The sequence below is a fragment of the Nannospalax galili genome, unplaced genomic scaffold (assembly GCF_000622305.1).
Source record: "Nannospalax galili isolate Female #2095 unplaced genomic scaffold, S.galili_v1.0 scaffold298, whole genome shotgun sequence".
In the NCBI taxonomy this organism is placed as follows: Eukaryota; Metazoa; Chordata; class Mammalia; order Rodentia; family Spalacidae; genus Nannospalax; species Nannospalax galili.
In genome coordinates, this window is record NW_008344488.1 from 3,191,686 (window position 1) to 3,209,413 (window position 17,728).

A 17,728-nucleotide genomic window follows, 5' to 3' on the forward strand; every position below is an offset into this window, starting at 1 on the left:
TTTTGCATCTATTGAAATGACAATGTGGTTTTTGTCTTTGAGTCCTTTTATATATTAATGACATTTATTGACTTACGTATATTGAACCAGCCCTCCGTCTCTGGGATAAAGCCTACCTGATCATGGTGAGTGATGTTTCTGATGTGTGTCATATGTGGTTTGCAAGGATCTTGTTGAGAGTTTTTGCATCTATGTTCATTAAGGATACGGGTTTATAGTTTTCTTTTTTGGTTGTATCTTTACCTGGCTTTGGTATTAGAGTGATCCTGGCTTCATAGAAGGAATTTGGAAGTTCTCCCTCCATTTCTATCTTTTTGAATAAATTAAGTAGTATTGGATGTAGATCTTCTGTAAATGTCTGGTAGAATTCTGCTGTAAATCCGTCTGGTCCTGGGCTTTTTTCAGTCCGGATGTTTTGTATTACCGTTTCAAGTTCTTTTTGTGTTATGGGTCTATTTAAGATGTTAATCTCTTCTTGGTTTACTTTTGGTGGTTCCAATACTTTTAGATACCCATCCATTTTTTTTTAGGTTTTCAAATTTAGTAGCATATAGGTATTTAAAGTATTCCCTTATAATGTTCTGTGTCTTTCTGGTATCTGTTGTGATGTTTCCCCTTTAATTGCTGGTTTTGTTGATTTGGAGGTGCTCTTTCTTTCTTTGGGTTAACTGGGCTAGCAGTCTGTCAATCTTGTTTATCTTTTCAAAGAACTAGCTCTTGGCTTGATTGATTCTTTGTATTTTTTTCTTTGTTTCAATTTCATTAATTTCTGCTCATATTTTTGTTGTTTCTTCTTGTCTGCTGGGTTTGGGTTTCATTTGTTGCTCTTCAAGTGTCTCAAATTGCAATGTTGAGTTATATATTTGTATTTTTTCTGATTTTTTAATATAGGGACCATAGAGCTATAAAATTCCCTCTAAGGACAGCTTTCAGCATGTCCCAGAGGATTTGTTGTATTGTATTGTCCTTTTCATTTAGTTCCATGAAATCTTTTATTTCTTTCTTAATTTCTCTTTTGACCCATTTATCATTCATGAGTGTGTTGTTTAATCTCCATGTGTTCAAGTTGTGTCCAGGGCTTCTTTTGGTGTTGATTTTAAGCTTTATTACATTGTGGTCTGATAGAATGCATTATGTCAATCTTTTTGTATTTGTTGAGGTTTCTTTCGTGCTCCAGTATATGGTTGATTTTAGAGAAGGTTCAATGGGGCACTGAATAGAAAGTATATCCTTTGGTACTTGGGTAGAATACTCGGTAGATGTCTGTTAGGTCCATTTGATACATGGTTTTGTTTAATTCAGATGTCTCTCTGTTAAGTCTCTGGCCTGTTGACCTATCTAATGGAGATAGTGGGGTATTGAAGTCCCCTACTATTAATGAGTTGGGGTTAATTTGGGTCTTAAAGTCCTGTAGTATTGTTTTTATGAAGTTGGGTGCACCAGAGCTTGGTGAATATATGTTCATGATTGTAATATCTTCTTGATTTATTGTTCCTTCAATCAGAATGAAGTGGCCCTCTTTATCTCTTCTGATTAGTTTTAGTTTAAAGTCTGCTTTTTCAGATATTAGAATTGTTATGCCTGCTTTTTTTTAGTACTGTTTGCTTGTTATATTTCTTTCCATCTTTTCACCTTAAGGTAGCACCTGTCCTTGAAAATTAGATGAGTTTCTTGCAGACAACAAAAAGATGGGTTTTGTTTCTTAATCCATTCACCTAGTCTATGTCTTTTGACTGGAGAGTTCAGTCCATTGATATTTTAAGTTATTAATGAAAGATGTGCATTGAATCCTGTCATTTTTATTTCTCTTCACATGCTTTATATAGCTGTACTTTCCCACAGTTATACCTTCGTTGGATTTCTTTCTGAAATCCCTTGGGTATAGTCATTGATTTCTTCAGCTCTTTGTATTGCTTCCAGAACTCTGCAGGGCTGGTTTTGTGGATCTGAATTCCTTCAGCCTTTTATGTCATGGAAGATTTTTCTTTCCCCTTCAACTATAATAGACATTTTGGCTGGGTATAGTAATCTGGGTTGGCATCTGTGGTCATTTAAAACTAGGAATACTTTGGTCCAGGCTCTTCTGGCTTTCATAGTTTGCACTGAAAAGTCAGCTGTAATCCTAATGGGTTTTCCTTTATATGTGATTTGTTGTTTTTCTTTTGCAGCTTTCAGTATTGTCTCTTTGTACTGTATGTTTAGTGTTTTTACTATGATGTGCTGTGGAGAGTTTCTTTTCTGGTCCTGTGTATTTGGTGTTCTATATGCTTTTTGTATTTGTATAGGCATATCTTTCCTTAATTTGGGGAAATTTTCTTCTACAATTCTGTTGAAGATCTGGTCCATACCATTATCCTGAGATTCTTCTCCTTCCTGTATGCCTATGATTCATAAGTTTGGTCTTTTTATGGTGTCACACAATTCCTGCATATTCCATTCTTGTGATTTCTTAAATTTTTCATAATTTTTGCTTGCATGGCCTAGTCCGTCCTCTTTATCTTCCAGTCTTGATACTCTGTTTTCCATTTTGTTCATCCTATTGGCGAGGTTTTCCCCTGTCACTTCTAATTGGCTTACTGAGTGTTTCACTTCCTTCTTCATTTCAGCCTGACTGATCTTCAATATTTCTATCTCTTTTCTGAATTTATTCAGAAGCTTATCCCTATCTTCCTTCAGTTATTTGATTTCTTTGTGTGTTCTTTAAATTCACTGAATTCTTCTACCATGTTTATAACTGTTCTTTTCAGTTCCATGTCCTGAATTATCTCTAGGGACTTCTCATTGTACTCCTCTAGAGAACTATTGATATTTGGTGGAGATATGTTAATTTGGTTTTCATGTTATTATTTTTTCTCTGTGGTTTTGACATATGAATTTCTTTTGTAGTTTATGATTCTTGTGTGAGACTCAAGCCTTCAAGTTTAGGTCTGCTTCTTTTTGTAAACTTTTTCTGCCTTTGTGGTTTACTTTTGTTGCATGAAAAGCTGGTTCATCTAAGCTTGCTGTTCCATATTTTGATTTTATATTGGAGTGGCCAAATTGCTTTTGTTTTCAGGAGTTCCCAAGAGGCCCAAGTCAAATGAAGATCAGATGCTCTCAGGCTTTCTCCTAAGGTCTGGATCCCTCCAGGAAAGATGTTGTCCTCAGGAATTTGGGAGTTGGACTGGCCTGAGAGCAGCTCCCAGGAAAGATGATGGTCTTAGGCAGCTGGTGGCTGTGCCACCCAGGGATGCCAAGAGATGGTGGGGATGGGAAGAGGTCCCAAGGACTCCTGGGGACTGCAGGGCGGAACTGGATTGGTCTGGCTGCAAAAGTTCACGAAGCAGTGGTGGCTCCAATCAGAGAGGTCAGCTCTGGTGTTTTTGGGTGCCAAGACAAGAAATGGGCCAGTACCTGGGCCAGGACCCCGGCTTGGATGAGAGATGGACGTGGGGTAGCTGGGAGGGTAAATGAGGCTGGGGGAATCAAGGCGTGGTGGGCACTGATGGACTTACCCAGAAAAGAGGCTGGCAGTTTGTGCAGCCCAGGGAAGCAGAGGGAGGTGAGGGCAGGACCAGGCCCAGAAGGCTCCTGGGGACCGTGAGAAGGAATTGGGTTCATCTGGATGCAAAGGATCAGGAAGCAGTGGTGGTTCTGGTGGAGAAGTCAGCCCCAGTGTCTGGGGTGCCAAGACAAGAAATGGTACAGTACCCAGGCTAGGAGGAGAGACAGGTGAGGGAGGTTTGAGGGTGAATGAGGCTGGGGGAGTCAAGGCATGGTGGGTGCTGATGGACTTACCCAGGAGAGAGGCTGGCAGGTTGTGCAGCCCAGGGAAGCAGAGGGAGGTGAGCAAATACTTGCAAACTTTATTCTTTATGCCAGTGTTTCATGTCTCCTTTTAAAAAATTGATTATTTTTATTTTATGTATATGAATATATTGCTTGCAAGCATGGAAGTGCATCTGTTGTCATGAGGAGGTGAGTGCATAAGTGTAGTGTTTGAGGAGGTAAGAAGAGGGTGTCAAATCCTTTGGAACTGAACTTATGAATGGTTGTTAGCCTTCACGTGGGTGCTGGGACTTAAATCCAGGTCCTCAGCAGAGCTGACAATGCTCTTAGCTGGTGGGCCATCTCCAAGACCTGATGTCTCTTTTTGAAATTATGAATAATAGTGTTGGAAAGAGATTGGCATGGCATGCTATCTAGACTTGTAGAAAATATGTAAATGCCTTACTGGTTTTTGACTCCTCCAGGACTGCCTGGAAGTGGTAGAGAACAACAGTTCCTAGGTAATGCCCCAGCTCCTGATCCCTCTTTCTTGCTGATATATTGCATTTAAAATATTAACTTCTTGGGGCTAGGATTGACTTTTAAAACTATTCTTTGTAACTAGTGTTTGGGTGGATGGATAGATGGATAGATGGACAGATGCAAGAATTAATCTGAAAAGAGTCCAATCCATAAAAATTACACATAAAGTTTGCATTAGACAGATAATCTCATCCTGCAGGAGACAGGGATGGGATGTGGGCATGTGGAGGCCACAGTCCCTGGCCTTGCTGGAGTTTAGGGTTTTCACCAGAGAGTGTGGCAAATTTCAAATGGGTCCAAATGAAGGACAGCCTTGGATGCCAGACCAGCAAGGGGTTGCAGGGGCTGCAAGCTTCACATTATGGGAGTGAGTGATCTGGATGGGAAACGTATATTTGGAAATGGTTAGGATGGTAAAAATAAATTGTTTTTAACTAAGAAAATATGTAAATACTATTTTTCCTTAAAAATGAAAATGAAAATAAAGTGATTGTTATAAGCCACAGGAGGGACCTAGGGAGGATACCTTCCAAGGGGAGATGACGGTGCTTAGAAAATGGGTAAGATAATCATGGAACATAAGGAATGTTGTAGGTGGAAGCAACATTGTTCAAAGACTTGAGATAAGGAGGACACATGGATGGAACTTTTGAGGAATTATGAGGAACTGAGTGTGGGAAGAGTGCAGGGTATGAAAGGAAAGGACTAGAAACAAGGTAAGTGGGTTACAGAGAGCACAGCCTTGTAGGCTAGGACCTGTGAGAAGGGTGGCCAATAAGGAGGGGATTTGGGTATTTACAAGAAGTTGTGGTAAAGCCAAGGCAGTAGGCTCGGCTCTCATCACACAGTCCAATCCAAATAAAGTTGATTCAATAGAGTGCATTTCCTCTGTAAATGCACCTTCAAGTTACTGATTTCCTTCTATCCATATTTCTATAATTTGGGACATATTTTTTTCATTTTGGAACAGAGTTGAATCCTTGAATAAGGCAGTAGAAATCAAGAGACAAGTTAAAAGAGTTAAAAAATATATATCTCTATTGGAGACTGGACAGCTGGCTCTGTGGTTAAGAGCACTGGCTGCTCTTGCAGAGGACCTGGGTTTGATTCCCAGCACCCACATGGTGGCTAACAATGGTCTGTAACTCCAGTTCCAGAGGATCTGAGGCCTTCTTCTGACCTTTGCAGGCATTGCAAGACATGGGTGCACTTACATGCATGCAGGCAATACACTCATACACATAAATTAAATTTAAAAAATATATAAATATGCCTCATATGCTTAGTTGGAGGTGATTTGTATGTACAAGAGCTATATTTTTATTTACAGAACTACATTAACTGTGCTGAAAAATTATATAATGCTAAAGTGGAAAGAGTTGACTTCACAAATGATATAGAAGTCACCAGATACAAAATTAATAAATGGATTGAAAATGAGACACGTGGTAAGTACAATTGCCTCCTTTTCTATAATATTTGCAGTTTCATATGACTATTAATAACTGTCCATTTGAAAGGTAGGAATGTTTCTGTAAAGAATAAATAGCATCTCCTAATCTAAAATATAGATCACTGTTACTTAAAATTAGTATTTGTCTGAAATGTGATTCAATTAATCTCAATATTTTAAAAATTCTCTTCATCACAATATTATATCATATTTATTTTCTCTAAGGATGTGACACTAGATAGGTTGGCCAGGCTCTAGTGAGTAGATGCACACTCAAAGACATTTGGGGACACAAATGTGGATTGATAGGCCTTAACATATATGACAGAGTACATGAAATCAGGAAGGAGGTTATCAGAGGGGTGCATATGGGGGAGGGGGTCTAAATATGATAAAAATATATTGTGTGAAATTCACAATATTCAATAAAAATATTAAAACAAAAGCAAAAACAAAAAAGCCCCTCAATCCCGAGGGAAGATCTGGATCACATAAACAGTGTTCATCCCAAATAGTTCATGAGAAACTTTGGGTAGGCACAGCTAGTTCATATTCTTCAACAAAAGATTAAAAAAGATAAAAATATAGCACATCACAACTGCTTTCTTGGTTGTTGAGTCTGGTTTGTGACAAAAAATTCAGTGATGTCAGGGACCGTGGCTTTCATGAGTTCAGTCATGGCATGGACAGTGGCTTTCATTGTTGCAATTTAAGTACCCAGAATAAAGGATGGTGTCTAAAAAAAATCTCATAATGTGAAATGGAAGGAATTAGTCCTTTTAGCTGACTGGGAGCTAATGTCTACATAAGTGGCAGTTTCATCCCTAGTCGGTGCAATAAAGGAGCTCTGCGGACTGCCTTTCCAGGTAGGAATCCTATTGCCATGTTTTGTTTGTTTCTTCAGTGTTGTTTCCATTTATTTTACTTTTAGTAATGTTTTCTATCTTACGTATAAGTGGATATATACTTTGTGTATAAAATTAAATCACAAACAAATTGATTTCTTTCTCTAATCAACATGACTAAACACCTGAGTTTTAATGTTTTCACAAGAGTCAATCTTACCATTTTCACTGGAGTAAGACTTTTTATTTTGAATATTTCTGTTTCCATTCAATGTATAGTCATGACACATAGTTTAACATAATACCTGTTGCTTTCAGGGGTTCAACCTGATGAACCCTCATGTCCAGTGAAGAGCTGTGGGCAAGGTTTCAGTCAACTCCATCTGTCAGGACTGCTCCACTCTCATTGGCCAAGGTGTCCTGATCTGACAGGGCTTTGTTCTGTTGAATACGATATTACTAAAGTTTCATGGTTATTCTCTGAGTCATTTAAATATTTTTCCACAAAATGCTCTGAACAGATGAACTTCTCGGGTTTCACTTCTGTTGTGATGTCTTTAACACAGTCCAAAAGTAGGTTTCTGTGTTTGTTATTAAATTCTAAGAAACTTCTTGAACTGTTTGTTTCTGATCAAATTCTGGTATTTGTGTGGCTGTGGCCATATTCTTTTGGAATATTTGTCTGTCACTCTTTCTGATGTATGAATTTCTTTTGTGTTTTGGAAAAGCAACTGAAGGTTGGAGTGCCTTCAGTGATGCACAAGTTGATTTTCTAATTGTTATTTTTATTTTATGTGTATGCATGTATTGCCTGCATGTAGGTAAGTGCACATGTGTTGTGCAATGCCGGTGGAGGACAGAAGAGGCTGTTGAATCCCCTGGAACTGGAGTTACAGACAGTTGTTAGCTGCCATGTGGGTGCTGGGATTCGAACCTAGGTCTTCTGAAAGAACAGCCAGTGTTCTTAACTGCTGAGCTATCTCTCTGGCCCTGATGCTTGAGTTCTTAATCTCAAGCTTTCCCATTTGAATCTGTATGAGGCTAAGAGGCTGTGATACTGGTTGACTCTGGGATGGAGGGGCAGGGTCCCTGTGGACACTAAAGTCCCTGAATGGCAAAGATCACGTGGGAATAGAGGTTACAAATGTTTTCTTGTTATGTGACTGACTGAATGAATTAATCTTCCTGTGCTTCAGCTTCCTTGACAGAAACCAAAACAATAGTAGCACCAATTTTATAAAGACTTTATGAGCTTTGAACCAAATACTAAAAGGATTTAGAAAGGGCTAGACATGCTTATTGCTGACAGATTATTGTTTATATCATAATGATGATGTGTTAAGAAAATCGTCATGATATTAGTGGTCCTTCAGCACACTTAAAAAAAAGTTTTACAGTAAGTATAACATTATTTCCTTCAACTTACTTTCAAAAGGCAAAATCAGGAAGGTATTAGGCGATGGCAGCCTCAGCTCCTCTGCGGTCATGGTACTAGTGAATGCTGTCTACTTCAAAGGCAAGTGGAAATCGGCCTTCACCAAGAATGAGACCCTAAAATGCCATTTCAGATCTCCCACGGTATGTAAATCTACAAAGTTTAAGGAACTTTTCCCCAATAGTATTCCTTTGTGTGAACTGTGGTATTTTTCAGAGTTCACAGTTGCTTTACGCATTTCTTCTGCATTGCCCACCATGTTAAGATCCCGCTCTTGATTTATAGAAGCTGCTTTATTGTCTAAAGCAAGTGAAATATTTTGCCCTGCCCAATGTGACTTAAAGTGATTAGGTAAGTCTAAAATTCATTTACATTTTATATCAGATGTGGAGAAATAGGGTTACATTAAAACTTGGTCTTAGTTTTATTTGTTACATATTTTTAAAATGCAAGTTTAGTAGTTAAAAATTCCTATTGAAATAGTCTTTATATATTGTCCCACAGAAGAAATTTATACCTGGAAGTACTGAGCCCTGATAACACTTAGTGATCAGTGTGACTGAGTGAGGAGACTGGAAATAAATGTTAACCCAAGCAGGCTGTCTGAAGGCATGGTACCTCTGGGAGGAATGAGAAGCCAATTCAGAGAGTAGGACAGGGATGAGGATGCACACCAGGCTCAGCCACACTGACTTGCCTTTCGTGGCCTGCCTTGGACTAATGGTCAGTCCTGATGTATGTTCATACAAGAGAGTCCAAAACTTGATAGAGCAAGTTCCTCATATGAGTGTTTCTTTGAGGAGAAAGAGATGAGCAAAGAAATATTTTGAATATTGTGTATGAAAAAATCACGAAATACAATAAATCACAATAAAGCACAGCTCTGGCCTGTGTTATCTTCTGACTGCCGTAAGAAACATATCAGGTAGTATTTATTGGCACTCTGGTGGCTGGGATTAACACGGTTTGTGAAGTTTTGTTTCCTTCTTCTATCAATGCCTCCCCTCATTAGCTGCACTGGATGCCTCATTTTTAACAGTAAAGACAAACAGCATTCCTGTCTCCTGGATTGTTTTATTTTTGTTCTAATGAAATTTTTATTCTGAAAAAGTATTACCTTATAATAAACATTGCTCTATGCATTCTTCCTGCTGGCCTGTACTCCCTGTGTGACAGCTTTGTGGAAGGGTAGACTATGCAGTCTTGATTTCAGAGTTGGTACCATCTATTAAAAGTTACTGAAATAGTCAGGCATGGTGGCACATGCCTTTAATTCCAGCACTCAGGAGGCAAAGGCAGGCGGACCTCTGTGAGTTCAAGGCCAGTCTGCTCTACATAGAGAGTTCTAGGCCAGCTGGGGCTACAGGGAGACCCTGCCTCAAAAAGACAAAAAAAAAAAAAAGGGAAAAAAATTTCCTTTATGGGGGGATACCTGGAAAGTTGTTTAGCCCCCAAGGGAGGGACCCATGCCCAAAAAAACGTAAGAAACACAGATTGGACTCCATCAAAAAAAAAAAAAAAAAAAAAAAAAAAAAGTGAAATAAATTTCCTTACTGGTGTGATACCTGGTAGGTTGATCAGTCCCTAAGGGAGAGACCCATGTCCAAGAACACGTAAGAAACACAGATTGGACTCCATAGAAAATAGAAAATAGCAAATAATAATAGAGGACATGAAGTCAGAGAGTAATAAGGTGCGGACAGAAAGGGAGAGGCGTGAATATGATTGAAATATATTATATGAAAGTCTAGATGATGAAAACATTAAAAATAAAGTTAGTGAAATATTTTTAGAGCATACATGACTTTTTCTCTGCATCAGTGCAGATATGTTACCATATGGCCAAGGCATCCCAGCCCCCACTTGTCACAAGCTCAGTTCTTATCTTTCTCACTGGGCAAATGCATTGTTTGCTGCTCCCTGCATGTTCTTTCTGAAAATTAGACTGTAAGTTTAAAAGGACATTTTTATTTTTTTACCAGAGGGAGATAAACTTTTGGTTCAAAGACAGAGAACTGTTCTTCCATGTAGATGCTTTATCTTAAAATGTGACATTACAGTAATGTTCTTAAGTTTGTCCATGATAGTATCAAGAGGAAAAAGATAGTTTATTAAACCTGTAAGGTATTCCAAAATATAAATGGTATCTTCAAGATAAGAGTTAGCATGTTTTCTTTCCTTAAGTTAATTAACATATTATCAACGATTTTATAGGAATTTTAACTTTTTCTAAGACTTCAGGGTTTTTTGTTTGTTTGTTTGTTTGTTTGTTTGTTTTTGCTCTTTCGGATTTTTTATTTTTTAGGCCAGGTCTCACTATGTAGCCCCAGCTGTCCTGGAGCTCCCTATATAGGCCTTCGCAGGCTTGCCTTGTTTTCATATAGGTCTGCCTGTCTCTGCCTCCAGAGTGCTGGGGTTAAAAGTACATGTCACCCTGCCCAACTGATTTCATTTGCTTTTAAAATTTAACTAATGGACTAATTTATTTTTATGCCTGGTGCCCATGAAGTCCAGATATCCCTGGCACTGGATTTACAGACAGTTGTAAACTGCTGTGTTGGTGCTGGGAACCAATGCTGGGTCCTCTGCAAGAGCAGCAAGTGTTGAACCACTGATCCATCTCTCCAGCCCTCTAAGACTTCATTCTTGAATTACATATATTTTGACAACTCTAGTCTGTATTTTGTTTCTGAAAAGGGGAAAAAGTCAACCACATTGATATTTTCATTTTAATAATTGCTCATTACTTATACTAAGTTTATACTTAGTATATCTTCTGAATATTGGCTATACCCTGTGCAGTGGGGCACTGTTGCCATCTCTATTTTGTGGATGAGGAACTGGGGGAAGAGAAATGAAGTGACTTACCTCAGGGGAAATTTTTTAACTCAGGATGTAACACAAAGTCTGTACCTTTACCACTAAGATGAATGTATCATGCAGCCAGTACTGGCAACATATCAGAAAAATCTACAAGGTTGACTGATCCAGTCCAGTATTTATATGTGTATTTGGTCAGTAAGAAGACATGGGATTGTAAATAACTTTTTGTGATTTGACTTCCAGTGTCCCGGAAAAGCAGTTGCTATGATGCATCAAGAACAGAGGTTCAATTTGTCTACAATTCAGGACCCACCCATGCAGGTTCTTGAGCTCCCATATCAAGGTGGCATAAGCATGTACATTATGCTGCCTGAGAATGATCTATCTCAAGTAAGTTACTGTTGTCCCTTCCACTTCAGGGAATAATGTATGCAGGATGCTCTTGATTATGGATTTTTGTATCTGTATATGTACTGTTCATATGTGTGTATTCGTGTTTGTGGCATGTGGGTATGTAGGGGTAAATGTCTGTGATACTTTTCTATGTGGAGGCGGCATCCCTCAATCAAAGCCAGAGCTCACTGATATGGTTCGTCTCACTCATTAACCAGCTTGTTCTGGTGAGCCCCATCTCAACCTCCCCAGATGGGAATTCCAGGCAGACTTCCACACCTATTCACATTTTATGTTGGTTCCGAGAATTGTATCTCTAGTCCTCAAACTTGTACTGCAGCTTCTTAATCACTGACCATTTTCTCCATCCCTTTGATTGTATCCATAGCTTTATGAGTTCAGATTGTTAAGATATTAGCTATTTACTCATGTATTCATTGCTGACAAATATTTAAGGACTATTTAGTGCCAGACACTTTATAGGTGATGAGATGGGCTTATCTCAGTTTATCATAATAGTTACTGAATAATTGTAAAAATGTAATCCCCTCAAATTTCAGCTATGATTTTCAAAGTGCATGGGTTTAGGGGGTTTTGAATGATTGACCATGAAAATTGTATTTTAAATGTTATTGGAACTTTAAGTATATTTAGGGAAGCATGACATGAAGGAATCTTGAGCCCTTGAGAGTTTAAACGTAATCTCACCTTGTATAAAACAGAGGTTAGGAGTTACACTGAGACTGACATCACAGGAGAATCAGACCAGCACAGTGCAAGGGGTAGAGAGCTGTTGGAGACTCTGCAAGCCAGGTGTCACCTTTGTTTCTAAGATCCTGCTCTTCTTTCAGTTTGCTCTCTCTTTTCCTCCTTCTGAACTTGATTCTTGGATATTATGGCCTGCACTGCCAGAGCAATGGATTGGTCTCCTCTCCATTCTTTGCTTCCTACCCCCACCAAAGGAATAGTAGGCACTGTATTAAGTAACTGCCACATGCCTGACCATGTGTTCTACATTTTACTCGTTATCTCATGTGAAACTTACAGCATTGATATCGATGTGAGAAAGGAAAAAGAGCATGGACTTTAGCCTGTCCAATACATATATGCAAACGTGTATCTGTGTGTGTGTGTTTGTGTGTGTGTGTATGTATTTTAGCTACACAAAGAAAATCTAATATAAATTTAAATATTTGTCATGCTTTAATTTGGAAAATAAGGGCCTTAATATAGAATAATTAGAAATTAGAAAGAATGTATAGAATTAAAACTTTTATAATTTTTTTTCAGTTTATTATTTATTTAATAACCACGTACTTAGGAGAAGCATTTCATTACAACAGCATTGACATATTCAATATAACAATTTTCTGAGCTAAGATGCATCTTTTTCAAAATTGGCTGTTAAATTTTAGGTTTACAGTTGAATTGTTACAGTTATACAATATTTTACTCAATATAAACCCTATAAGACATAAAATTAAATGAGGTTTTAACCTTTAAAAAGATCTCCATTTCATTATTAAAATACACAGTTTCATACAGAAAAATTCACTTTCAACACAAATTAACACTAAAATGCACGTGCATTTCTAATCTCTATATAACTGGTTATTACTAGTCACAGTAGGTTACTTTCTGAGCTCCTTGGCATCTGAGCACGGATATAAAGTCATCAGGTAGATTTCAATGGTAATGTTTTTCACATCTACTAATTATTATTATTTAATTATTTATTTCGTAATCAAATGATTAGAAGAGGCATTTCAAAACAACAGCATTGACATATTCAATAACAATTTCTAGAGCTAAGATGCTTCTCGTTCAAAATTGGCTGTAAATTATTAGATTTACAGGTGAATTAATACAGTTATACAATATTGTACTCTGTATAAATCCTGTAAGACATAAAATTAAATGAGGTTTTAAACTTTGAAAAAGATCTCCATTTCATTATTAAAATACACAGTTTCACACAGAAAAATTCATTTTTAATACAACTGAAACTAAGATGCATATGTGTTTCTAATCTCTATATACCTGATTATTACTAGTCACAGTCGTTTACTTTCTGAGCTCCTTAGCATCTGAGCATGGATATAAAGTCACCAGATAGATTTCAATGGTAACGTTTTTCACATCTACTAGTTATTAAGAAGCAAATTTTTATGCTTTGAAGAATTTTTTTTTATAGAGCCACTTCCCAGGCAGCACCCTCCCATAGTCTCCCTCCCCCCACTACAGCCCTTATACTCTGATATCCCTGCTACTGTCTGCTGTGTTGTCGGCACCCCCAGTCATTCCCCACTGCTTGTCCTTCTGGTGAACCTAGTCAGCCTATCTAGAGGTCTTTGTTTTAGGAGGGTCAGCTGTTCCTCATCTAGCGGTATTCAGTTGTCAATATTCCTTTGGATAAGATTGGGGCCCGCTGTTCAATTTCCCAGTTCTCTGCTGGGTTACTATCAGGGAATCCCTTTGGCCACCCTGGCCAACAACTCAGAAGGAGATATTGCCTGTCTGGCATTGTTGCTCGCTATGTAGCCTTTAGCTATACATATGTTCTCTTATGAAATTATATTGGCCCCTTTAATCTTTGGTTATACTTTCCTTTTGGGTGTTTAAGGCCACACAGTTGGTCCAGATAAACCGATTTATTTTCACTCTTAAGGTCATTTAAGGATCTGTTCCTCAGGGGTCACATGGGCTTGGGAGGAGCCCCTGGCTCCTTTCTTTTACCAGTTCCACCTATGTGAAGATAAGTCAAAGGTCCTGCTTGACCATGGTTGGCTTCGCTTGGAAGCATGGAGGAAATGATTCCTCTGTGTTGACCCTCCTCTTTATATACTGGACACTGGTTCAAGTACATCTGGTGCGGTCTCCTCAGACTCCTTGATCAAGAGGATGGGTGACCCACCACCATCATAGGACATTTTGAGAGATGCTCATAGTCCCCTGGATCTAGTTGACCTAGGAGGGCAAGGGCAAAAACTGTCCTTTATGTCCCTCTGACCAAATTATTATAGACCTCAAAGTATGTCTGTTAAACACCCAAGAAGGTTAGTTCCACCAGTCTGCTATTTTTAATTGCTGTGTGTCATGTAGATAAATCTTAGGCAAAGACCAGGTGTTCTCACATAAACCTTACCTAGACATATATTTCTTGATCTCCTATGTATAATTTGTCAGTAGGTTGTAGGAGTAATATGGATCTCTCTGGTTTTCAAAACTAGCTAGGCATTGTTTATCTCTCACATTGTCTCACCCCTCCATCATGGTTTTCCCTCTTAAGGTGCCCCCATTGCCCCCCTTTCTGCCATAATAATACCCTTCTCCTGTGGTCTTACCTCTCTTGAGCTCCTTCTTTCCCTTTATCCCCTAGGTTCCTTGCATATCCTTCCCTCCCCGCTCCCTTAAACTAACCCAATTTTTATTCATATCTCCCTTATTAAGGCCTGTTTCCTACTGTTCTTCTCTTTCAGGTTATTTCTTTTCCTTTTACTTCCCTGTTTCCTTTCCATTATACTGGTTTCTGTAGTTATGTCTGGTTGCATACTTATAACAGTCTGGTTCTAGGATCCACATATGAGGGAGAACATATGACTTTTTTTTTTCTGAATCTGTGTTACTTCACTTAGTATAACAGTTTCTATTTCCATCCATTTACCTGCAAATTTCATGATTTCATTTTTCTTTACTGCTTAGTAAAACTCCATAGTATAAATATTGTATAACTGTAACATAGAACCACATTTTCATTATCCGCTCATCAATTGAGGGATACTTAGGTTGCTTCCATCTCTTAGCTATTGTGAAAAGAGCAGCAACAAACATGGATGTACAAGTGTCTCTGCGATAGGATGAGTTCTTTGGGTATATGCCAAGGAGTGGTATAACTGGGTCAAATGGTAGGCTCATTTGTAGTTTTTTAAGAGTTCTCCACACTGCTTTCCATAGGGGTTGAACCAGTTTGCAGCCCTACCAGCAGTGGATGAGTGTTCCCCTTTCCCCACATCCTCTCCAAAACTTGGTATCATTTGTTCTATTGATCTTAGCCAGTCTGACTGGGGTAAGGTAGAATTTTAAAGTGGTTTTAATTTGCATTTCCCTAATTATTAGGGATGTTGAACATCTTTTAAGATGTTTCATAGCCATCTTTACTTCTTCTTTTGAGAACTCTCTTTTCAGCTCCTTAGCCCATCTTTTAATTGGGTTGCTTCTCGTCTTGGTTCGCTGTTTTTTGAGTTTGTTATAAATTCTGGTTATTAAACCTCTCTCTGTCTGATGTGTCACTGGTGAAGAATTTTTCCCATTCTGTGGGTTTTCTGTTTGCTTCCTTGGTTGTCTCCTTTGATGTACAGAAGCTTTTTAGTTTAATAAGGTCCCATTTGTTAATTATTGCCCTGTTTCCTGGACAATTGATGTCTGGTTTAGAAAATCCTTTCCTACGCCTATGTCTTGTAGGTTATTCTCAATGTTTTCTTCTAATAGTTTCAGAGTTTCAGGCTATACATTGAGGTCTTTGAGCCATTTGGAATTGACTTTTGTGCAGAGTGAAAGATAGGGGTTTAGTTTCATTCTTCTACAAGTGGAGATCCAGTTTTGCCAGCACCATTTGCTGAACATGCTGTCTTTCCTCCAGTTAATGTTCTTGGCCCCTTTGTCAAATATCAGGTGGCTGAAATTGTATTTACTCATATTTGGGTCTTCAATTTTGTTCCATTGGTCTATGGGTCTATTTTTGTGCCAGTACCATGTTGTTTTTATGATTATAGCTCTGTCATACAGCTTTAAATCTGGTATAGTAATCCCCTGGCATTGCTCTTAGTGTTCAGGGTTGTTTTGGCTATCCAAAGTCTTTTGTACTTCCATATGAATTTTAGGATAGTTTTTTCCAATTCTGTGAGAAACGTCAAGGGGATTTTGATTGGCCTTGCATTGAATCTGTTTATGACTTTTTGTAGGATGGTCATTTTCAAAATATTAATTCTTCCAATCCATGAGCATGGGAGGTCCTTCCATCTTCTGATGTCTTCCTCAATCTCTTTTTTTAAAGATTTAAAATTTTCATTGTAGAGCTCTTTAATATCTTTGGTCAGGTTTACTCTGAGATATTTTTTTTTTTGCAGCTATTGTGAACGGGAGTGTTTCAATGTGCCCTTTCTCTGATTGCTTGTTCTTGGTATATAGAAAGGCTATAGACTTTTGTAGGTTAATTTTGTAACCTGCCACTTTACTGAAAGTGTTAATAATTTCTAGGTGTTTTCTGATGCAATTTTTGGCATCCCTTAGATATAATATCATATCATCTGCAATTCTTTTCCAATTATTAATCCCTTAATTTCCTTGTCTTACTTATTGCTCTTGCAAGAGTTTCAAGTACTATGTCAAAGAGAAGTGCGGATAGTGGACACCCTTGTCTGGCTCCTGATTTCAATGGGAATGCTTCCAGTTTTTCTCCATTCAGAATGATGTTGTCTGTGGGTTTGTTATATATGGCTTTAATTATGTTGAGGTATGTTCCCTCCAGTCCAATTCCCTCTAGGACTTTGAACATAAATGCATGTTGAATTTTGTCAAAGGCCTTCTCTGCATCTATTGAGATGATGATATGGTTCTTTGGTCCATTTATAATTTATGATGTTTATTGACTCAGGTATATTAAATCATCCCTGCATCTCTGGGATAAAGCCGACTTGATCATGGTGTTACCTGGCTTTGGTATTAGAGTGATGCTGACTTTATAGAAGGAATTTGGAAGTTCTCCCTTGATTTCTATTTTTTTGAATAAATTAAGTAGTATCGGATGCAGATCTTCTTTAAATGTCTGGTAGGAATTCTGCTGTAAATCCATCTGGTCCTGGGCTTTTTTTAAGTCAGGATGTTTTGTATTACTCTTTCAATTTCTTTTTGTGTTATGGGTCTGTTTAAGCTGTTAATCTCTTCTTGGTTTAGTTTTGGTGGTTCCCATGCTTTTAGATTTTCGTCCGTTTCTTTTAGGTTTTCAAATTTAGTACCATATAGGTTTTGAAAGTATTCTCTTATAATATTCTGGATCTTTCTGGTGTCTGTTGTGATGTTTCTCCTTTCATCTCTGATTTTTGTTGATTTGGAGGTGCTTTTTCTTTGTTTTGGTTAACTGGGCTAGTGGTCTGTTGATCTTATCTTTTCAAAGAACCAGCTCTTGGAGTTGTTGATTCTTTGTATTGTTTTCTTTGTTTCGATTTCATTAATTTCTGCCCTGATTTTTGTTATTTCTTCTTGTCTGCTGGGTTTGGGTTTCATTTGCTGTTGCTTTTCAAGTGTCTTGAGTTGCAACTTTAAGTCATTTATTTATGTTCTTTCTGACTTTTTGGTGTAGGTACTTAGAGCTATAATTTCCTTTAAGGACACTTTTCAGTGTGTCCCAGAGGTTTTGTCGTGTTGTGTTGTCCTTTTCATTTAATTCCAGGAATACTTTTATTTCTTTCTTAATTTCTCTTTTGCGCCATT

The 17,728-nt window shown here is 38.0% G+C and overlaps 1 protein-coding gene across 2 annotated transcripts in view; it reads left to right on the forward strand.

The window, feature by feature from the left end:
* The window catches only part of Serpinb7 (serpin family B member 7), a 49,836-nt gene that overhangs the window by 26,590 nt on the left and 5,518 nt on the right, over nt 1-17,728 (forward strand). For both annotated transcript variants that reach the window (XM_008840667.2, XM_008840668.2), the window contains 3 exons: nt 5,621-5,738; nt 8,024-8,166; nt 11,090-11,236. In XM_008840667.2, the coding sequence (XP_008838889.1) occupies nt 5,621-5,738; nt 8,024-8,166; nt 11,090-11,236 (408 nt within the window). The remainder of the gene's footprint in view (nt 1-5,620; nt 5,739-8,023; nt 8,167-11,089; nt 11,237-17,728) is intronic.